Source organism: Rhizophagus irregularis, chromosome 26 (genome assembly GCF_026210795.1).
Source record: "Rhizophagus irregularis chromosome 26, complete sequence".
Taxonomy (NCBI): Eukaryota; Fungi; Glomeromycota; class Glomeromycetes; order Glomerales; family Glomeraceae; genus Rhizophagus; species Rhizophagus irregularis.
Genome location: NC_089454.1, coordinates 145,550 through 169,950, shown reverse-complemented (window position 1 = coordinate 169,950; position 24,401 = coordinate 145,550). Strand labels below are relative to the sequence as shown.

Here is a 24,401-nt window from a genome sequence, read left to right as displayed (position 1 = left end):
CAATAATTTACACATAATCTGAAATTTTTATACAATTTTAATTCCTATTAAATATACAATGCGAGTATTATTTGGAAAATTTGCATTATAAACACATTTTTAAATGAAGATTTCAAAAGCAAGCATGAATCCAATTGATCTAAAATTTTAGGATTGAATATTTGAAAATACAGCAAATAAGTTTTATTAATAATCAAATGTACATTAGATTAGAAAATTTAATGCTTAATTATAATCAATTTTTTATTGTAAAGTGAGGCGCGTCAGGTGACAATTTTAATCTGAGGTGCGTCAGCTGTCAGCCGAGGCAAGAATCAATCTGAGGCACAACATATACAAATTTCTTTTATCATATTTGATACTATTTAGCAAATAAGTCAAAAACTTTATTTCATATTAAATTTATTCAGCATGATTTATTGACTTTGTGATTGAAATTTATCTATAACTGAAAAAATTTATAGATTATGGATATTGTAAATGAAAGATTTTTTCAGCAGTATTATTAATTTTGGAAGAGAGAATTAAAAGTAATAGAGTATTTGAAACATAAACTTGAACAGAATGAATATTAGGAGGTGGAATTGCAGAAAGAAACCTATTAATGTCTGTTAATGATTAAAAGTTGTTCAAGATCTTTTATTGTTCATTTTGTGCTAGTATTTAGTGATGTGCTTGGAAGGCTTCCAATGATTTTTTATCGGAATTGGACCTTCCAATCCTTCCAATTCCAATCCTTTCCAATATTCCAATAATTTTTTATTCATATTATCTTTACATATAATATCTATGGTATTTGAAGATTGGAATTTGGAAGAATTGGAAGTTTCCAATAGCTTCCAATGTTCCAGTGCACATCGCTGCTGTAGTATAGTATTGGCATATAATAATTCCCGACAGACGATTTCCCGACAGGACATTTTCCCGACAACTTTGATCAGCATTAAAACTAATGTAGGTCAACTGTGTCGGGCAAACGTCCTGTCGGGAAAATGGATGTCGAGATTTTGTCCGACATCGAATTGCACGTACGACCCATACATTTTTTAAAGTAATCAATGGCAATTTTATATAAATAATTTTTGATAAATTTATTGGTTTTACACTTAAAAATATACAGCTTTTACTAGAAAATTTACGTGAACTTAAATTTTACTTATATTTGATGGTACTCTATTTTAACATAAGACTTTTACCGCTTTTTTTCGTACGACTTTTCAAAATAATATACTTTTTCGTATATGCCTTCATTATAATTGGCCCTATTTAGACTTTTAACTGATCGATATAGCTAGTCGAATTTATGAGAATATAATGAGTGAGTATACGGTCGTCGTACTGTCATTGATTTTTATTGGTTGATATTTTTTCATTAATGTATGCCCAGAATTATAGCCGTGCTGGGCTAGGTACGCAAACAAATCTTGAAAAAAAAGAGGGCTGAACTATCTATTTCGCCTTTTTCGAATAAATAAAATTTTTATTATGAATAAAAAAACAAAACTATTCGTTTTTTTAAAAGAATATATACCAATTATAATTATATTCTGATATATTAGAATAATATCAAATACATATTATCTATCAGTAGACTTTGAACATTTTGACCTGATGGAATAACAATCAGATGATCATGAAAACATTACTCAGATCAGATAGATAATGATGAAAATCGTTCCCCATATTTGAAATTTATTTTTGTTTAATATTTATAGTAATGCATCGTTAAAATTGAAGTAAATAATTAAATATTTAAAAATAGGCGAATATGAACAAATATGAATATGAAGCTCAATGAGATTAATTGGAAGAATTTTAAAAATAACAGATAAGGAAGGAAATGATTTAATTCATCCTTTAACTTGGAGTAGGGAATTTTCTTGAAAGTTGAACTAACTTTGGCAATTATGTTAATTCGATGTTTTGCGATTGATTATTACTTATATTTCGTCTAGTATTTACCGATACTATAAATATTTATAACAATAAGCAAAATCTTTGTTTACTTCAGTACTGACTAAGACGTTAGGGAATAACGGGTGAAAGTCTATCAGGTTTCCGGAGTAAATGTCCACAAAAAACTTTGATTTTTACCGCAAAAATATTTTTCCGAGATAAAATCTACAGAATAAATTCCGGAACAAATGAGGTAAAATAAAATAATGCACCGCTCCGATTGTTCTTACTCGTTATTACAATATACTACTAACAACTGCAAAATAAATAATAAATAAAAAAAATAAATAATATATAAATAAATAAATACTGTCCAGCCTTACATAGTAATATCCGGATTCCGGAGTATTTTGTGCGACATATTATATAAGGGGGAAATTCAAATGTAGCAAACCCGTTTTAAAAAGCGACGATAGCAATGAGAATAATCGAGAATATAGTAATTAACAACCGATTAAATAAATATTTTCCGATCATAATGTATATGCTTATAGTGTAGATTTTATCATATTTAGTTCTTTATTGAACAACGAATAAAATTTGATTTCTTATTGTTTAAATTTGTGTAACATGCAAACATAAAGTAATGTAATTCCAAAAAAAGAAAAATAAACGGAGATAAAATTGCGGTGAGACACTGATTGACTCTTCTAAGAACTAACAAAGGAAAAAAACAAATAAATTAATTAAAAATTTGGATTTTTGTATGAAAAATATTTTTGTCAATTTATTTTATAATGAAAGAATAAAATTTAGTCGTTTCAAACAGACTTTCATAAAGAAAACAAATGTACTACGTTAAGTTCATTTAATTAGTAAATTCCCCCTTGATTTGTTTTTTGTCTTAAAATAATTTCTAAATATATATATACATATATATATATATATATATACATTGTATAATATATATATATATTACAGATTCGCCGTTACGATTATAATATTACTACTCTCTAATTTACTTCTCCAATTATGCAAAAAGAAACTGATTTTCTTGAAATTACTAACGAAGTAGCCTCGATATACACTTTTCAAAGCAGGGAATCAAAAATTCAAGACGATGTTTCAAAAAATCACGTGGCATTAAGCCCTGATGGAAGATTCGCTGCCTTTTTCAATACCGGTACGAAAAAAAAAACCAATTTTTTTTTTTTAAAAAAAAAATCGAAAAAATTAAATTTTTTAATTGTTTAGAAAACTATGAAATAAGATTATATGAATCAAAAGATTTAGATGAATGTATTACTTTAATCAAATTTAATGAATCGAATTTACTTTCTCCTTATTGGTCTTTGGCTATATCCAACTCGATAAATATTCGTGGAACTAATGATGTATTGATTGCGATTTCATGTTTTAATGATAATGATATAATGTCTGGACCAGATGAGAATAATTTGAAAAGAACACAAAATGTTATTGACATAGAAACAGGGAATGATGGTTTTACTCCCTCAATGACTTTTGTCATTTCAACTCGTAATAAATCAAAAATTCCAACTACAATTGATAATATTGGAGGAGTTTTACATTTCTTAGAAAATCATTCATCCACAGCAGAATCAGATGAATCTAATGGATTCACAAACTTAATTATTATGAACGTTTTAGGTATTACAAAATCTAAAATTTATCATAAAGATAATTTTTCACTTCCAAAATCAGGATTATTTAACAAGACAATAAATGCGGAAGAATTTTACTTTCCTTCAATAGTAGCATTTAATATATTAAAATTATATCAAGATGTTTCTTGTAAAAAATTTTTAAATTCAAGTGTTGAAAAAAATTATTTTTTCGCTGAAGATTATAAAACCAATAGGGTTGAAATGTATAATTTACAATCTTATGAATTAGAAATGACTTTTCAGAAACGTGAAGAAATCATTACTTCTTCAACTATTGGAAACGCAATCTTTGCGATTTCTAAAAATGGAACTTTATTGGCTCATTGTCATGGTGATAATAGTATTACTATTTATTTAATGGAAAATGGACTTGAAGTAACAACAAAATCTTTTTATAATATTAATGGAATAAAATTAATATCATTTATTAATAATGATGAAGAATTATTTATTATAGTTGAAGAAGAAATTGGTTATCATGAAAATGGAAAAGTTAAATTTGCTCCTGTAATAATTATTTGGGATCTTTTCTCTTATAAAAGTAATATTCATAAAATAGATATTAAAAAAATATTTCCAATGTTACAAGGAAGTGCGAATTATTCAATTGCAAATTCAAGTGGAACAATTATTTCTGTCACTGATGATGAAAAAATTTTTTCTATTCTTCATAATCCTATTATTGAAGCATTATTGAATAGACATTTGAGAGTTTCGGAAAATCTCTTAAAACTCTCATTTCAAAATATTTATGACCATTCTACGGATAAATTTAAATATTATCATATAATATTTCAATTAGATGGAAAATGGTTGGATGCAAGAAAGGAAAATAATCGTTCTATCGTTGTTAATAACAAAGAACCATGGGTACATTATAAACAATATAGACGAATTTCAGCTTATTTGGATGAAAAGAAATCAATTCAATTGATTATAGGTGAATCAACTGTTCAAGTATGGCGTAAAAAAGATCGTAACGCAAAATCTAAAAGAGTTTTAGAATATATATGGACAAATCCAGGAAATCAAAGAATTCTCATTGATTCTCTTTCAATTGGAAAACATGAATTTTCATTAGATTTAAAGATCCCATCTAAACATAATAGTATGAGTTTTTTAGGAATAAATATTCATTGGCCACAAAATACACATACTTTGAAGGAAGCATGTGAAGCTCTGGAATTTCTATATAATCGAAGGAATGAACCAGTTGGTCCAAAAAATCAAAATAAATTCGAATCTTTGGTTCATGATACGGAAAAACTTGTTATTCATATTATTAAAAAATATCCGAATGTTTGGAAATTGTCGGAAATTCGTTTTAATCTGATGGCTAACCTTATTCGTGGACATCGAATTAATTTAATAAAACGTATTCTTTTCGAGAACACATCATTAAGAAATAATGTAGATTGTCCGATTTACATTTGTCGAAATTTACATGTTCCAAGGCTTCACGATTTGAAAAGTTCAATAAAGAAAAGTGATTTGCAAATTGCAATTGAAAGTTCGGAAGGTAATTAAAACACATTAAAATTTTTTTTTCTAATTTTACCAATTCTTTAAACATTTTCATATTTTAATAGGTGCGCATCGTAAGATAGTCGCGATGTTACTTGAATATTATTCAAATAATGCTATGCAAAACACGGGTTGGATGTTTACCGTTAGCAAAGTTATTCCTTTGTTAATGGAACGTAATTTAGGTTAGTGAATTTATTTAGTATTCCAAGCCATAATACTAAGACTAACAAATAATTTTTTATATATAGATATATATATCAAAGAAATGTTTTATAAACCATGTTTTGGCGCGAAAGAAGAATATTTGGATCCTATATTTATTAATCAAAAGGAGTTGAAAAGGGGATACAATAGATCAGTTTATGCGTTAAATGTTAAACCAGGTTTAATACAGAAGCAAGAACAGAAATCTTGGTGGAAAAAAGTAAAGAGCGTTCGTCCAAGTTTTAAAAGGTAATAAAATAAATTCGTGTTTAAATATATTATATTTCTTTTTAATAAAGTTTTACAACTCGAAACTTTCTCTTAGGAACAAGGAAGGAAAACCTGAAGAATTGCCAGTAACAAATTTACGTGTAGTCCCACTTCCAGATTTCACAGTTTACCCTGAAGGTATTGATAAAAAAGCTCCTAAATGGAAAATTCCTTTTCTTCTCACAAAAATATTATTAAAGCCGAGAGGCTATACATTACAAGAAGATCATCAGAGAAGTTCTTTTCTACGTTTCATTAGACAAGATGAGAACGAAGTATTATACGATAATCCAGCAATGGAAGCTTGTATAAATTTTAAATGGGAATCAGCACGCAATCACTTTATACGACATATTATATTATATATACTTTATGCTGTTTTGTTTGGTATCATCACTGGAGTTATTGATTATAAAGAAAAAATTTCTTATTTATATTATTTTATATTTTATTATCTTGGATATTACCTACTATCAAAAGAAATCATTCAATTACGTTATGATGGATGGAAATATTTTACAGTTTATCATATCGTTGATTTTTTAGCCTGTGTAGTTCCTATAATATCATTAACAACATTTTATACTTTTAAAACCCTTAATTTATCTGATAACTCCAGGGTAATAACCATAACTTTTGTAATTTTATTACTTTGGTTTGAATTGATACTCCTCATGAGATTTTTTGAAAAATCTGCTCACTACATTAACATGATTGTAAACATATTATATGGAGTTTCAACATTTATAATTTTTATATTACTTGTGATCATTGGGTTTGGACATTCTATGTGAGTCAAATTAGTCGAATTATGATTATTATATTTTTGGGATGATTTTTTTTTTTTAGATTTTAAAATTAATTTGATTTATTATTATTAAAAATAATAGGCACTTTTTATTAAGACATCCAGATTATATTAGTGAAAAACCTTCAGGAGAAACTTTTGAAACAGATGATGATTCTTCATTTAAATTTAAAATTCATCAAACTTACGACCTCGATACAACAAGTGATAATTATTATCGTAAATTACCACAATCTATTATTGCAGTATATTTTTGGATGCTTGGTCGATGGGATCAATTGGAAAACTGGAATTTTTGGCCAATAACAGTATTAAGTATAAGTAAGTTTTATTTTTATTATAATTTATAGAAAAATATACGGTTATATACATATTATATAATAGTTCATTCATTTTATAGTCGCAAGTATTTTATTAGTCTTTATTATGCAGAATATGTTAATTGCATTTATGACGTAAGTAATAATAAATTTTCTTCTAATTCTTTTAACTTTTTTTGTAAATTTAAATTTATGAATTCATTTTTTTTTTTTCCTTTAAGAGGTGTATTTGATGAAACAAAATCTAATGTTAAACAAGCAGTATTAAAATTTCGAGCAGATTTAATAGCAGAATATGAAGCGATAGAAAAACCATTTGGTAATACAAGGGGAAATCCAAGATATATTTATTATGTAGGTAGTTTGGAAAGTCAAGAAGAATGGTTAGCAAAAGCTGAAAAATATAAGAAAACACATAAATCATTATTAGATCGTTTTCATAAATTTGAGGATGACGAAACTGATGATGATGATGATTATATTGATGAAATTGATGATGATGATGATGATTTTGATGAAAAACATCAAAAACATCATTATAGAGGGGATACATCAATATCTAATATAGAAGAGGAAGAATTATTTGTAAATGATGGTAAAATAAGTAAAAGTAAAGAAAAACAAAAGTTGAAAGATTGTCAAAATAATTTAGAAGAAAAGATAAATGATATAACGAATAGGATTAGTTCCGTAGAAGAAAATCTTAAAGAATTGATAAAATTAGTAAAAGAGAGAAAATAATCTTTATGATTCCATTTTTTTTTTATGATAATAAATTTTTGTTAATAAAATATTATCCCATTTTTTATTGCGGAATAATTTAAAAGTTAAATTTGATATATACAGTATTTAAACTGGTTTTTTCAATCCTTAATTAACTCATTAATGGCAATGATTAATCATTTAAATGACAGCAAACGCGGTTAACTATTTCTTTCTTCAAATATTTTGATCAGATGGTTACTTCAGGCACAGTACTTGGCATTTGATATTTTACAGGATCAATACAAACGCCATATTTTTGTAACCAAAAAAAACGGTTCATTTTTATTGTAATTTATAAAATTAATTTCCTTTTATTATTATTAAAAATGAATAACCTAAAATCACCAAAGTTACACACACTTTTTAAAGATATTACTACGTTTACTGCTTCAAAAAGTAATTAATTAATAAAATTATCTTTTTTTATTCATTTCTTTTCTTTTATTCTTTCCTTTTTTTTTTACTTTTTTTATAAAAAATATAAAAAAAAAGAAAAAGAAAATGCCTAAAATGAAAAAAATTCATCGTCAGCATATTCACTGGAAAGCTGAAGTAATTTACATTCTTCATGTTTTTTAATTATTGTCAATATTATTAATTAATCTTTCTTTTATATTTTAATAATAGGAAGATGAAAAATTAATAAGTTTGGTAATAAAATATAATAAAAGAAAATGGAGAAATATAGCAGCAGAAATGGGAACTCGCAATGCTAAGCAATGTCGTGAAAGGTATTTCGGTCATCTTGATGGCAGTAAGTAAATTATTAATTGAAATATTTCCTTTTGATTTAAATTTACAAAAATACCTTATACCTTTATAAATTATAACCAGTTGATAAGCATCCATTATCAAAGGAAGAAGAAGCTTTAATCCTCAAATATCGTCAAAGTGAAACTGATAATGGTTGGGCAAGAATTGCTGCCATCATTAATGACACATTCAAAACTAAAAGAACAGCGAATCAAATAAAAAACAATTACAATCAACGTCTGAGGAAGCAATTGGAAATATTAGAATCTCAAAAATTTCATGAAATCATTTAACATTAAAACCTTAAAATCACGCGAATTCTCTAATATAAAAATCTTAAGAAACGTGAATTCTATGAAATATTCATCCATCTGAAGTTTAAAAAAATGGGTATAATATATTGTATATGATATAAAATATAAGTGATAATATTTTTATTTTTATTATTATAAATATTTTTGTATTTATATTTTATTTAATAAAGAATAGTACACTATATACTTATTTTTTTACTGAATATATTGATTATGGTGAAATCATGAAAAATTCATCTCGTATAGAAATAGTGATTCCACTAGGGATAACACATATCCTAAGACTGAGAGAGTAATTATTCAACAGAAGTTTCAAGATAACGAACTACTTCTTCGTGTGGTTATAAATCCATCAACTAACCCTTGGACTATAATAACTTTTATACCTGGTCCGGTAAGATATTGGGGCAAGAATATCTTTTGAAGTTAGTTCTGAAAACTCCACATCGCATATTCTAAAGTTGTGAATATTTGTGAGTAGTCTTCGTCCAGACTCCGAACCATTTAATTTGGATTTCTTTTTCATATTTATTTTTTCGCATGCGGTTCTAACTTTATTATAAATTTCAGCTTAGTAGTAAAATAAGCAACCGAACAAGAACATATAATTCAACAGGTTCAATCCAGCCTCATTAATGTCGAAAACTTTGCAGATTGGTAAGATAATATTTGAATTTTGTGTGTATATTTAAGGCTCTATGATTTTATGTACTGATGATACATACAGGTTTATTTTCATTGACTCCACAATATGGCTTTGAAAGGCCTGATATAGTTTTCAGATATTATGAGGATACCGATAATTTAGCAATTTATTTTGTAAAAGCAACCCCTGGTGGATATATTATTGTAATAATGCCACTAATGATATCCTTGTATCTTATACCCATGATGATAAGTGACATAGATGGGATATTAAGGACATTACTGTATCATTTATTCGATGTGAGGGTAATAGAAGGAAAACTACCCCTTACTCTTAATCTTATTTATTATGAAGATTCGGATACTCTGAAGTCTGAATATTTATTTCGTTGATCCTATATCGTTTACGAACATATTACGAAACAATTCTGTGAAAACTGACATTGAAGGTATCGAAGTGGAACGGGATAGTACGCGACGAATTATTTGTATTTTGTTCGTAACGCCAAAAAGAGAATAGCAAAACCAATATCTGAAGAAGAAAGGAAAAATTTGGCAAGAATCTGCGAGGAAGGAGCGAAGGAACTTTGCTAATATGGATTCTTGCTTCAGGTAATAGACGATAAAATGTTATACGAAATCGTAAAAAAATACAGCAACAGGGACGTTGCACTGTGTCCCAAGGAACTCCCACATGATCTCAAATGAAATCTGATCCATTCACAATGGTACTGGTAATCGTAACACTAATCATTTATTTGGATTCCTGGTCGAGAAAAATTACTTTGTTTTAGATGATGGTCAGCTGTAATGCAGTTAATGCGTTAAAATTGTTCAAGAAAAAAAAATAGAAGAATTGAGCGACGGAGAACAATTAGACTATCATGTATAATGAACTCTGTGATAAGTTTACTTGTGAGCACATTAGAATTTTTGTAAAGTAACTTTATTGATAAATAAATACAACACAAACTTTCTAATTTTACCTATTCACATTAATGTCATTTGTACCACTGATCGATAATTACAAAGTGAATAAGTTTGTGTCCCGGAAGTATTAACATTCCCTGATAAATTTCGTAAATACTACTTTTCATCCTCATCACAAAAATGGAATCACGGGAAATTTTCTTGGGCTATTTCACATAATAATTTGATCTGAGCATTTGTAGATTATGATTTTTATCTACGTATTACGTATTATAAATTTATCGATGTAGCACAAAATTCCAAAACTATTAAATGACGTGATAATAGCATCAATTTTGTATATATCACAGACTCACAGTATTATTTTTTTTCTTTTCACTTTTATTCTTTTTATAATTGCCCTAACAACGGACTTGTCAAATTTACAGGAAATGTTAACAAAACCTCTTTAATATTAAACGCGAAATTTCATGGCAAGGAAAACAATAAAGCTTATAACTTAAAACTAGAAGAGCGTATGGATAAACTCAAAATTGAATCCGGATTTGAGTGTTCTGCAAAACGCGTTTCTCTAGTGCCAAAAACTGTTGTTAACATTACTGTAAAGTCTGTTGGGAAAATTCAATTCCAAAAAAAATAAACCAGATAATCAACAGAAGTCTGTCAAATCTGGAAAAGTCTCGAGTTCTATTAAACACGGCCAAAAATCTGAATTATCAATTTATGATGAAGCCTCTGGCAAATCAACGAAATAACAAATTCTTAAGAGCTAGAGTGTGGCGTTTAGATGATTTTGAAATGGGGAACCCTCTTGGTGGAGGGCGTTTCGGTCGGGTTTATACGGCAAGAGAAAAGACAAGAAAATTGTCCATATAAGCGTAAGATATTGGGATGTCTCCATTTGAGACGTCTCAATATCTTGCGCTTATATGGTCATATGGTTACTTTCACGATAAGCATCGCGTATTTTTGGTGTTGGAATATACCGAAAATGGAGAATTGTATAAGCATCATCAAAAAGATGGGCCTTTTACAGAACATAAAGCAGCAAGTTATATATCTCAGATAGCAGATGCTCTTGCCTATCTTCAAAAGAAAAAAATCATTCATGAGATATGAAGCCAGAAAAATATACTATTGTCAAGTGATGATAAGATAAAGATTTCGGATTTCGACGCAAGCTAGAGACGTTACGCCTGATTACTTGGCACCTGAAATGATCAAAGACACGAGTTATGACCAAAAGATAGATGCTTGGAGTGTTGTGTTATGAATTTTTGGTTGGGGAGCCTCCTTTTATGGTTGAAAACACGTGAAACTTATCAAAATACCAAATCAAATCTCTTCGGATGCTAAAAATCTCATTTCGTCTTTATTACAGTCCGATCCTGAGAAACGTTTGCGATCATGTTGCAACACATTCATGGATTTTGAGGAATAAATAATTATTCTTGTATTTATTAATTAAAAATTAAATGTTTTTTTTTTCAAAATTTCATAAATATTTACATGAATCTTAAGATCTAAAAACTTTCATATTCCATAAACTGAATTATGGTTGAATAAGGTAAATATTATCTTTTTTTCTAAAAACATACTAGAACGCAGGGCTAAGGTTCTCCCAAATGACTTCTTTAAATCCCTCTACTCCATTTGACTTCCTCTACTCCATGACCTTGTAATTATTTGGTTCAAGTCTTGTTCTAGATCTTCGATCATTTGTTCTTGTTCTGGATCGTATATACAGCAACGATAGCATATACCGCCGAGAAATAAGATAATTATTGCCGAAATTACAATAATCCAAATAAACTCCATTTTAGACAAACTTTGCCTTCAGTAAAGAATAAATTTAAATTGACCTTTATATAGAATTTATACAAGAATTAAAATTGCTCTTCAAGATTTATTATCTGAGTATATTACAGATTCGTTTCTTGTCTTAGAGGTAAGATTGAAACAACTACTACAGGTACCCTGGTTTATATAAAGTTTCATCGAAGAAAAATGTTGCTTTATCTCCAGTAAGTTTGTTACACGATAACATTATCTCTGACTGATATTGCTGATCCATCTCTTTATCATGTTATAGGTTTTTTTAATATTGTTTTGTTCAAATGAAAAACTTAAAATAGCGCGTCATTTATTATCTGTGACTGTGTGATGTTGATCACAATATACAGCAGATAATATAGCCAGTAGATAAAACCGTCCGTACATAATTTTTATTCCACTAGATACTTTGGCACTATCATTCATCTTCCTTTAATTTTCTGCTTATACTTGTGGATGTGTAGAAACTGACATAAGATAGCCATGGTTAAGATTTCTGAGGAACAGTATCAAAGTTTATTGCAAATCAAATATAATTATGATAATTCCGCCCTATTTACTGAGTCAATTGAAGTTCGCCGTTTGAAAGGAAACATTATGAACCACAACATTAACAAATCAAATCGTTATGCTAATCAACAATTTGAGATCTTGTGTTTGAGATTATATGAAGATGTGCATAATGCCAAGTTTCGGGACGGTTTAAGTTGGCAGAAATATGGAGCATGGTGCACATTAGATCGTGAGGAATATTTTCCAACATGGCAACAGTTCGCTAATCATCGAATGCAAAATCGTTATGGAATGAGGATTGTATTCTTACCACAATGTATTCGGATTCCAACTGATTTTCCACCAGTCCATTTTAAATGGTCGAAAAATAGTTATAATGGCCGAAGGATTTGCCACTTAATTAAGTATGGGTTGAATATGACTACAATGATCTTAGACAATTGTTTACAGTCCTTAAATGATACAACATTCTTGGGGTAAACCAAGAAATACTGAACCTATAAAGATGATATAGAATTGTGTAAGAACGTGAGGAGGATTTTATGAGTCATAATGGACTTATTAATAGATAGAGTAGCATAGTAAATTCGTCATGTATCCGGGCTACGTCCTGAACTTTTGTATTTATTTTTCGCATTCCCTGGTAGCTTTGCTACTGCGGGAGTCAATCTAACTATTTAATAAAGCATTTTTACGTAATTAAGACAAGGAAATAATGGAAGACTATCCTCCCGAAAAAAAATATATTTTTGAGGGGAAATTTTCTTGGCAAAACTTCGTGAACTAAGTTCACAAAGTGGAATCACGTGAATTTTTTTATTTTGATGTCGTTATCCGTTTTAGTTGGTTATACCATCAGAAAATAAAAAATTACTTTATTTTTAAACAAAAAAAAAAAATTATTTTTTATCAATAGTGAGAATAATGTAATCGACGGGATTTTACATCCAATGTTGAATGCAAATATACAGTGTATAAAATTATTTTCGAAAATGGCATCTGAGATTGACTTACTTAGGCAAGAAAACGCCAGACTTATGGCTGATGAGTTTAAGGCCAAGTATAACGAGGCCAAGGATTCTTTGGATGTTTGCCTAGAGAAAATAATACGAAGCTGTGATCCCTTAGCAGTAAAAATGGGAACGCCAACCTTTTCTCATTTGTATGAAAAACTTTGTGATGCCGTAATCCTTGTTAATCGTGTGACCTAAGAAGCTATCTTTTGTTACTGTCAATTTGGGAAAGCTCTTATCCAGAGCATCTGAAAAACAAGTTGATCCGGAGTCTAATACAGTCAGTAAAATTCTAAATAAAGAAGTTAAAGCTCAGCTTCCTGCAGGTACTTCTGATGTACTTTTACAGAAAAGAATCGAGCAGGTCAAGAAACTCTATACACTTTTTAATGCAATAGGTATAGATAAAATAAATCGAATTCATTCCTTCTCTGCTGATTCTATTTCAAAATGACGTATGAAGACATCCAGTATATTATAGACAATACGCCCTTTGATTATATGATTGATTTTTAAAATGTGTGCGTTTTGCAAATGTAAATATAAATCTATACATGTGTTATTCAGGTGATTATAATAGTAAACTAAATGATTTCCAATTTATACTTTCATTTGAGAGAAATACATGATACCGTCATTATGCATGTAAACAATCAAACAACTAAAATGATTCCCATTTTATACCTTCATTTGAGGTATCTAAGACATCTAAGACAATTTATTAATATGTGCGGTGGGAAACCTTTGATAAAGCTACAGATGAAAAATTTTTTATCATCGATATGTAAATGCGATAGCAAAATGATATATTTATATTTTTTATCCCTTAAACTGTAGGAGCTAAAATTAATTTTAAAAATTTTTGAATTTTTAAAATATCTTAAGATCTAGTGATCATAGAAGGATGAAATTATATTTGTTAGATTCCTCTTATTAAGGCGCATTTAATGGTAATAAAATCATAACTCTAAAATTGATAAATAAAAGAGGACCCAGAAATATATATACAGGGGTAGGGTACACAGATGCGTCGCCATCATAGTGGAATTAGACGGAGTAAAGTTTTGATTTGCGTACAATTTTAGAATTTTTCATCTATAGTTAGGTCATCAAGATTGCGTATTTTTTATCAAAATTTTTATATGTAAAAAATTAGTTTGCGTATTTTTGGCCTAAATTTGGCTAATCTTATTTATAAAATATTTTTATTGTACGTACTTATTTAATTAACCGCATTGTAATATTTAGTATTAATTGAAAGAAATTTCTAATGGTTAAAAGTGTAATTTTAGAAAAATATTATTGAAAAATGGTAAATTCTATTTTTTCACATTAGTATTTGGTTTTATAAATAATAGAGAAGCCATGATAAAATAATTAATAACTTAATGTCTGAAATTTTATTTGCGTATTTTTGCAGGATTTTCAATATCAGGTGTCAATTATGCGTACTACTCATATAAAAAGTCTCTGCGTACAGCTCATAGTAAAAAATTTTTTTGCCACCTGACCCCTATATATATATTTCTGGGTCCTAATAAAAGGTTATATTAATTTATAAATTTTTAGATTTTATGAGTTATCCTGTCAAATAATATTTGTAGAAGGACAATTTTATTTCTATCGGATTCTTTTTATTAAGATGCATCAAATGGTGGTAATTTTATATTTCTAGGGTTAATGGATAAAAAGATATTTCAATTTAAAAAATTTAGCTACTATTTGTTATAATTTGTCTATTATTTACTTTTAAAAAATCATTAATCAAATTGAACTTTTTTTTCAATTTTTACTTAGAAAATACTATAGAATTTATTACAAAAATATTGGTTATGCAATAAAATATTTTAAGGTATTTAAAAGTGTCTTTAATTAAAAAACAAAATTGCAGGCAAATTTGGCTGCAAAATAGTTTAAGGTTAAATATATATATTTTTTGATATTAAATCCATATTTCTATACTTTTCATATTTCTATTTGTATAACAAAATAAAGTTATTGGAGTAAATAATATCAATATTTAATATAACAATAATGTGAATCACAAGCTAATCTAAAAATGCACTTGTGCAAAATGCTAATATCTTGTGATTTTAACTTGTAAGACTGCACAACAAATAAAAAGTTGAAAGGTGCTATAACCTTTCGGTTAATCCATTATATAAATCATGCTAAATGTACATCAAAATAATAAAATTTTGTGATTTCAAATAATATTCTAGAATTAACTTTTACAGAAAGTGAGAAAATTGCTAGTAGAGCTATAAATACATTTAAAGCATATAATATAAAACTCTCCTTAGAATTAAGTTTTAATATTATATTGGGTTTTTTTCTTTAGCCGGTCTAAGCAAAAAACAAAAGTGAAGGTTACACAAGATGATAAACGAAGTTACACGTGTAGTAATAATGGAAGGGAGGGAAAAATGCCAAGCTCTGGGCAATCTCCACAAGAGTAATCAGGACAATAACGCGTCCTCAACACAGCACGCGAGTGATGAACGGTCACAACAACAAAAACGGATACAAAGCTGGTCGAAGCAGAAAAAGAAAATATACCCCGAAACAAATGAATTAACGGTTGTAAAGGGGATTTTCAAAAGAATCAAGACAACATAGAAGAAGTTGTTGATTCATTGACAAGTGAAGAAAGTATTAATGTATTCTTAGCAAGACAAAGGCTAAGATTTGTTAAAGGGAAGTCGAACAAACAAGAGACGAAAGATTCAATGTTTTTAGAGTTGAACATTGCAGCACACAATATAGATGGGATTGCTAGTGTCCCGTCTATACAGAAACTTCATAACTTACTGGAATTCATTAATGAAAATAGCATCGATATTATGGCTATATCAGAAACTAATATAGACTATCGACAGGAATATTTTATAAACCAGGACATTAAGTCAAAAGTTTATTCGATAATCTTCAGTGAATGCGATCAAAAAACTAAAGGATCAGGAATGGCACTTGTGATCCATAATAGATGGATGAAGCATTATTACTCAGTAGTGCGCATATCCCCATATATCATAATAGCTAAATTCCTGTTCGTGCAGAGAGAAATATGGGTATGGTCAACTGATGTTGCATATATGAATTAATTGATAGGTCTTGCCCAATTTTCTTGAGTTTTTCAACGATTTTACTGAGATTCATAGATGTAGAATCAATGGTGCTTGGATTATTTTTTGCTTTTGTAAAATTAGAAAGTATTGATTTGTTAACTTCACTCTTGTCAATCACCACAAGAGCACCAAGTTCTTCGCTTAGTTCATCAGCCCTATCAAAAAATAATAGATAAAGGTTAATAATTTAGGAATTTTACTAATGCAAACGTATGTCATTTAGTCTTTATCTTTTATAATTTTGAAGTAGTCTGAATCACAGGTCTCTATATATTGATAAAGAAACTCTCTGATAGTTTTTCTCACTTTTTTTTCCTCATCCTTCTCTAAGAAATTCATATTAAATATACATTTTTGCTTAGATTTTCCCCAGGAAATTTATCTGGATTCCATGGAATTTTTTTAATCTCATCAAAAAGGAGATCTTTGATTCTGGTGTGTCCTATAGTTGATTTTTTTCTAATAGCATTATTCTGGTATAATCTGAAACAGGAAGGGATTAGTATCAACTGCTACAATATATAGTATCATTGTGAAACTGGAACATTTATATTTTCTAATAACTCGCATAAACCATTTTTATTTCTTTTACTTCTTTCACATTCATTTTTTATCACTTACAATATAGACTGAGCAGTCTTTTTTCTTGACATTATGAAGTATTGGATAATATTATGTGATGGTGAAAAATTATAAAAAATGAAAATCATAAAATCAAAAAAAAAAAATCAATGAGTATTTATCAAGTATTTATCATGAGTATTTATTAAAAAATTTTTCGGTTGTATGGTTGACCGTATTTGACTAAGTGTGGGAAATGTAATGATTTATGTTGCCTAAAATTTATGGAAATGCAACAAAAGATAAATTACTATAACTAGTATATAAGCTTTAAGCTTTGGTACAATTTTCAATCCATATTTTATTATTATAGAAAAGAATTTTACGGATAATTATTTCCGCAGTCATAGAACAAAATTTCTGTCAAAAGTCATGTGATGAGTCTGTGAACTGTAGCGGACTATCTTGTAAAAAGAGAATACATCGAATAAATAGCATCTTCATGTAGCCTGTATTTTATATATTTTTTTTCATATGATCAATAAAGCAATGGGGCAAATTTATCAGACAGTTTATAATTTTTTTTGCATGTATCATTTTTTTTATTGTAATACGTCACATTCTTATTAAAAAAAATCCCTTTACATATGGATAGCGTTAAATTATTTTATTGTTAAATTAAGGGGAGGTGGTTGTGATAGAATCATTTCCCCAAAAGTGTATTCAAATTGATCCTGCAAATTTTGTGCAAATATAAGCAATAATCAAGCGAAAAATCAAACGAAAATTCTAATAAAATTTAAACCTACCATTATCTTGATCATTGATATTTACAATCTGCTGTATATTCCGCAAAAGTAATAATAAGGTTAGTTCGGATTAGCTTCTTGAAATATACGATGTTAATCGATTTTCTCATCTCTTTAGATGTTCCAAAATAAAATTGACATATTACTCTTATTATATATCGGCGTTCCCTCCCTCTTTGCTATTATTATTATTAAAATATTTACCCCCTAGACAATAAGAATTACATGTGATAAAAGACAAATTTTAATCTAAACTTTTATTGATGATTTATTACTCCATATGTAATATAATAATTAAAAAAAAAATAATTTAAACACAGATATTGTCATACCAAAAAAAAAACCAGATATTGTTATACCAATAAGTATAACTAGTTATGATACTAACTAAAATCGTTTAAAAAAATTTATTTGACTACTAGTAATGTGATTATACAGTATTTTTTTCTTACTTTAAAATGTATGGAAAATTCAACCGATACCAAATTCAATTCACCACATTTCTAGCTTCTTATTCTTTAAATATAAAGGATAAGCTATTTAAATTCTTCATGACTAGATACTGTAATAAATTCTTCATCATTATCTTTGTAATTCAATTTTCTTATTATTTGTAAATTATTTTAATTCGCGTCAGTTTAGGTTCCTAACTGATAACCATTAATAAAAATAAAAATAAAAAATACTAGTTATAGTAAAAAAGAAAATTTACATAATACATTTCACACTTAGTCAAATACGGTCGCAACCAAATAATTGCGTACAGTAATTCACCTTTTTAATCGATAGTGAATACTCATCATATTATCGCATAAATTTTTTTTTTACAAGTATATAATATAACTATCTCAAACTTTCTCAAAACTTTTCTCTTTTCTCTCTCCAAAAAGTACTTCTTTCTCTAAAATTCTTTTTATCGATTTACAGATTTATTTCCAAAATGGTGATGTCACTAAATTGTATACTCTTAGGAAAGTCTTTTGATGATATTTTTCTGTTATCGTTGGCGATAAAATCATTATTGGCGAGAAATTGAGACCTAACCATAATCTTAAACAATGTTTTAAGATAAAGGATGAGGATAAGGATAACATTCACATCATTGTACAAGTGCCCGAAGCTACTTCTCGAACAAGAAATTCGCAGTTCATTACTTCACTGCTGAGACATGTTTTGCTGACTTACTTTGTAAATTTCTTTTTTTTTGTTGTTTTTCTACAGGACAAGAGACAGTGAAAACAGGTATAAATGTGTGAAATTGTTGTTACATTACGGCAGAATTCGATTTTTAATCACACTTGTTTCCCCTTGACATCAGTTGAGGATTTGTTCTGGAGGGTTCCACACCTTTAGCCCCTAATACCGATACCTCTGATACCGATACCTCGCAATTTAATTGGCATAATATGCCCTATAAAAAAGGATTGTCCGGAAAGCATCTACAAAAATGTCCGGAAAATGTCCTGGCATATTTGAATGTGTCCAGAAAATGACCATTTTTCGTCCTAAAAAATAATCACATCATCCGTTCACAAGTTTTTAAATGTCCAGAATATGTACATAAAATTATTAATTGTCCGGAATATGTACAGAATTTTTTTTAAAAAAAAAAATTATTAATTTTCTAATACGGAAAATGTCCGGAATTTGTATAGAATTTTTTTTAAAAAAAAAATTGCCGTTTTTCTATACAGAAAATGTCCGGAATATGTACAGATTTTTTTTTAAAAAAAAGATTTGCTATGGATTGGAATTTTATTAAAATACAATGGAAGGGATGAACTGATTAACACGAGACCACAAGACAGAAGCCATTATTGGTTTGAAGGATAGGGTAGATGAATAAGAGGTAACATTCAGGTATAAACCACGTACAATAGGCAGAATGTACTTAAATATTTTTTTGTATTAGCTCAGAGCAAAGTTAACCTAATAAATAAAATAAATAAAATCAGTAGCTGCGCATTTCTATATTAGTAAAATTATTATAATTTTATAATTTACAAATCACAATGGTAGTAAAATTAAATTATCAACGTATGTCACAATTGTCACATGTAATAGGGATGGGAACGACTTTACCAGTTCGGTTTTGGTTCTACGAGTCAGATCAAGTTCAAAAACTGGTTTGGAGTAGAGTTTGGATCTGATGTTGTATAATTTATTACATTAAATCATCTAAATAAAATAAATTAACTTGATCATTATTATTTTTTAAATTTTTAGAAAAAATAATTATTTTTTTTTTTTTTTTTTTTTTTTTTTTTTTTTTTTTTTTTTTTTTATTTTTTGAATTATCTGTTCGTTTAATTATTCAAATAAAAATTTATTATGGAATTTATCATTATCAATAATTGCTTGTTATTTACAATATTAGTATTATAAATTGTTATTATTAATTGTTCGCTATTGCTATTTGCCACTACAAAATTCTGATTTAAGTTTTCATATGTAGCTAGACTTAAAAAAATAAAATAAAAAAGATTGGTCATCATAGGGATGATCATTTTTTTCATTTTTTTAAGACATCTTATTTATTTATTTTTAAACACAACACAATAATATAAATTGTAGATAAAGGTATACTTTATTGTAAAACAATTTCTAGGAAGATTTAATAAATTTGTGAGATTCCACATGAAAACCACAAAATTAACACAAATACAAAAGAAATTTTAACATTGTTATTTCAGATCTGGAGATCTACTTCACTAAATACTATAAGTCTATCCTGCTTATATATTGTATTGAGATTAAAGATGAACGAAGGTCTGCAACTCTGCATAAAACTAAAGTAAAATTAAATATTTAACAAAACAGGTGGTCAGATGATTTTTGCACTAATGAATCATGTGTCAATTTTTGAAGATCATTTGTTAGGGTATTTTCTGACGTGCTTGAATAATACGGGTCAGATTTGGTGATAGGTATCATAAGAAGGAAAAGGGTCTTGAGGTATCCACTAGACAATATTCTTTGAAGTTAGCATTCGTGTGTAATTTCTTCTTTTCTGGATAAATCTTACCAGAACGTGGGAGTTTTTGAGCAAAAATAATTTTTGCTAATCATCTTCGTAAATTTTTAAGAAATGTTGATAATAAATTTTTTAAAGCTGATGAGGGAGCTATCGGTCCATTTGCACTGCTAAACCTGATCTAAAACTTCCCACCTAAAAGACAAAGAAAAAAAAATTAAAAAAAAAATTAAAAAAATGAAAAAATAAGGGAAAAAGTTTCAAAATGAAAAAAAATTTAGTGCTTACAGTGTACAGTAGTATCACATCCAATAAGTACGTCTCATCCAATCTGAATCTAAAGACTTAAAAAGTATAAAAAAGGAATAAAAAATGAAAAAAAAAGATATATAGCACTTACATAATGCCACAACATCATGCAGAATCCAATCTAGCTCTTCTTGAACCTAAAAGAAGAAAACTAAAGAAAGAAAGTTAATAAAAAGTATTAATTAAAATAATCAAATAAAGGAAAAATTCACAATGAAAAAAAAGAACCCAGCACTTACTATAGTACCGCAGCAGTAGGCGCACAATCTGATCCAAGCCCTCCTCTCCCGAATCTAAATTAGAAAAATAATAAAGGAAAAATATTAGTAAATATAAACAAAAAGAATGAATGAATGAAACAGGAAAAAAGAGTGAAAAAAAGAAATTAATTCTTACTGTTGCATTACGCTGAAACTTCTGAATCTAAGGTAAAAAGATATTAATAAATAATAATAATAAAAATTTATTTGAAACGAAAAAGAAATGAGAATTGACACTTACCATTGTATCATTCCATCTGACCTATGAGTTCCCGATCTCAGGAGATGAAAAGAAAAAAAAATTATTGGCAAATTAATAAAAAAAAAAAGAAAAACTTTTCAAAAAATATTTGGAACTTACTGTGGCACTGCAACCACGCGCTGAAACCTAACCAAGACTTCCTGATCTTAAAAGAAGAAAATGAAGGAAAGAAAAAAAATTGAAAAAATTTAATAAAAAAAAATTAGTGAAAATCAAAAAAAAAACAAATAAATCAAAAAAAATAAATAAAAAAAGAATCTGATGCCTACTATGGTACTATCCCTATAAAAAATTTTTATCTGAATATTTCCATTCTTTCTCTGTGTCTTCTATAAAAAATTCTGTGAAAATGATATATTCACGGATATCTGTATTAGCGAGATGAAAATTTCCATGATTTAAGGCTATAAATTCCATGAAAATGATACATTCATGGAAAAACATGGAAAGATAAAACACAGATCATATTTTTTACAGGGTATGGTACTGCAACATCAATCCGAACTCAAACTGATCCTAAAAGAAGGAAAATAAAGAAAAAAATTTAATAAAAAAAATAGTAAAATAAAAATTAATAAAAAAAAAGAAAAAAAAAGAATCTAACACTTACTATGGTACTGCAACATCAAGTTAAAACTGTTCCAAGGCTTTCCGATCATAAAAGAAGAAAAATAAAGGAAAGAAATAAATAGAAAAAAATTTAATAAAAAAAATAGTGAAAAATAAATAATAATAAAAGAAATGAAAAAGAAACTGGGCACTTACTATAGCATAAAAAATAATGATTGTTTTATTGTGTTTAAGCCCAAGTCATGTTCTAACATCATCACTATGAATATTACGTCAAGTAAAGAAAATAAGAGTTATATCTATTAAATATAATTTATATCATTAATTGCATATAAATACATTATCATTATGAAAAGTGTGTAATTATATCTAATAGATCATAGAATAAAAAACATTAAAATGATACATACTTCTGCTACTACAGCATCACCACCACCTACTTCACAATCTTTTCAACATGGATTCCAATTTGTTATATTGATATGATGAATGGGATTTAAATAACCAAATTCCCTCAATTTAAGACCCACTCAACATAAAGCTGATTCCTAAAAAAAAAATCCCTAAACATTAAGTAATTAAAAAATAATAATAATAAAAGAGTTCCAAATTTCAGAAGTTATTTAAAAAAGAAAAAATTCACGCTGATGCTTCATCTTTATTAAATTTTTTTTGCCAAGTAGTACAAATATAAACCTCCCTTCTTGTGATACATATCGGTTATCAATATTTTAATCAGGAGATTAAGTTGATCACGCTCTGTCGCTCAGTAAAAATATCTTTGAATTTAACACACTTTTATAAATAAAATTCCCTTTTTTAATTTTTCAATTTTATAATGTCAGAAAAAGTATTGTGTAAATGTTTTATTTGTAAAGCAGAAAACCCTGAATTAGGCGGTAAGTATTATACCGTTCCAACTGTAAAAAAGCATAGAAAAAAAGAACTTGAATGGATAAAAGATACAAATATGAATAGCCAAAGTATTGAAGTAAGGTGAGTTTTTTCAGTTTAATACTAAGTAAACTAAAAACTTAACTAATTTTTATTTATATTAATAAAAGTGATAGGGGCGATAATATACAATTTCAAGATTTTTATCAAAATACTGATTTAACTATGGATGAGTTTCATGATAAATTATTACAAGATAATAATTTAAATAATGATAATGACTTACAAGATTTAAGTGACAATGATAACTCGCTAGATGATAACAATTATGATAACTTAGAGGATTATGAAAATTCAAGTAATGGTAGCTTAGAGGATTATGAAAATTCAAGTGATGGTAGCTTAGAGGATTATGAAAATTCAAGCAATGGTAGCTTAGAGGATTATGAAAATTCAAGCAATGGTAGCTTGCAAGATGATTATTATATGCAAGAATTAGATCAAGAATATAATAATTATGATGCACAAGAAACATCATTTACGGACGACTTAAATAATAGTAAGCTTTGATTTATATCTTTATATTATATTTAAATAATAGCTTATATAGTATTGCTAACGAAATTTCAACTTATATAGATGACTTTAAATTAAATATATCTCAAGACTTGGCACAAGCATTACGACTTTTTGAAATTAAAGTTCGATGCAATTTAACTGATAACGCATTGAATCAGATCATGAGAGCAAGCAATATTTCAATCAGTATTTATCAAATAAAAAAAACATTAAAAAAATTGGTAAATACTGAACCACAGTGGATTGATATGTGTATTAATTCCTGTTGTGCATATACAGGACAATTTAAGAATGAAATGCTATGTCCTTATTGCAATGAATCTAGGTATGATCAAAAAAAAAAACCACGTTACCAATTTGCGTGTTTTTCCCTTATAAAGCGTTTAAAAATACAATATGAAAATCCAAATCGTGCAAATGAGTTACGTTATCGATATATATACACAACACGTAATGGATTTGGCGAAGATGGTAAAATAGGAGATGTATTTGATGGAAAATGTTATTTAGATCTTTTGAAAATAGGATATTTTCAAGACGAGCATGATATTGCTTTAACTGGCTCTGTAGATGGTT

At 27.7% G+C, this 24,401-nt stretch overlaps 5 protein-coding genes across 5 annotated transcripts; all 5 read left to right on the top strand.

Annotated features, from left to right (window-relative positions):
• Positions 1 to 2,928: 2,928 nt before the first annotated feature.
• Positions 2,929 to 7,550, top strand: OCT59_017205 (uncharacterized protein; the record flags this gene model as incomplete). The annotated part of the gene is made up of 8 exons (XM_025320237.2): positions 2,929 to 3,079; positions 3,151 to 5,103; positions 5,174 to 5,293; positions 5,360 to 5,564; positions 5,641 to 6,375; positions 6,476 to 6,714; positions 6,794 to 6,848; positions 6,935 to 7,550. The coding sequence occupies 8 exons, from the start codon at positions 2,929 to 2,931 to the stop codon at positions 7,452 to 7,454; spliced, it is 3,978 nt and encodes a 1,325-aa protein (XP_025171867.2). The 3' UTR covers positions 7,455 to 7,550.
• A 429-nt stretch (positions 7,551 to 7,979) lies between these two features.
• On the top strand, positions 7,980 to 8,524 carry OCT59_017204 (uncharacterized protein; the record flags this gene model as incomplete). Its single annotated transcript, XM_025327335.1, has 3 exons — positions 7,980 to 8,030; positions 8,106 to 8,232; positions 8,313 to 8,524. 3 exons carry the CDS (start codon positions 7,980 to 7,982, stop codon positions 8,522 to 8,524), a joined length of 390 nt encoding a protein of 129 aa, XP_025171865.1.
• Positions 8,525 to 11,011: 2,487 nt separating this feature from the next.
• Positions 11,012 to 11,239, top strand: OCT59_017203 (uncharacterized protein; the record flags this gene model as incomplete). The annotated part of the gene is made up of 1 exon (XM_025327334.2): positions 11,012 to 11,239. One exon carries the CDS (start codon positions 11,012 to 11,014, stop codon positions 11,237 to 11,239), a length of 228 nt encoding a protein of 75 aa, XP_025171864.2.
• A 1,197-nt stretch (positions 11,240 to 12,436) lies between these two features.
• OCT59_017202 (uncharacterized protein) lies at positions 12,437 to 12,946 on the top strand (the record flags this gene model as incomplete). Its single annotated transcript, XM_025320236.2, has 1 exon — positions 12,437 to 12,946. One exon carries the CDS (start codon positions 12,437 to 12,439, stop codon positions 12,944 to 12,946), a length of 510 nt encoding a protein of 169 aa, XP_025171863.1.
• A 512-nt stretch (positions 12,947 to 13,458) lies between these two features.
• Positions 13,459 to 13,677, top strand: OCT59_017201 (uncharacterized protein; the record flags this gene model as incomplete). Its single annotated transcript, XM_066137331.1, has 1 exon — positions 13,459 to 13,677. The coding sequence occupies one exon, from the start codon at positions 13,459 to 13,461 to the stop codon at positions 13,675 to 13,677; it is 219 nt and encodes a 72-aa protein (XP_066003928.1).
• Positions 13,678 to 24,401: the final 10,724 nt, after the last annotated feature.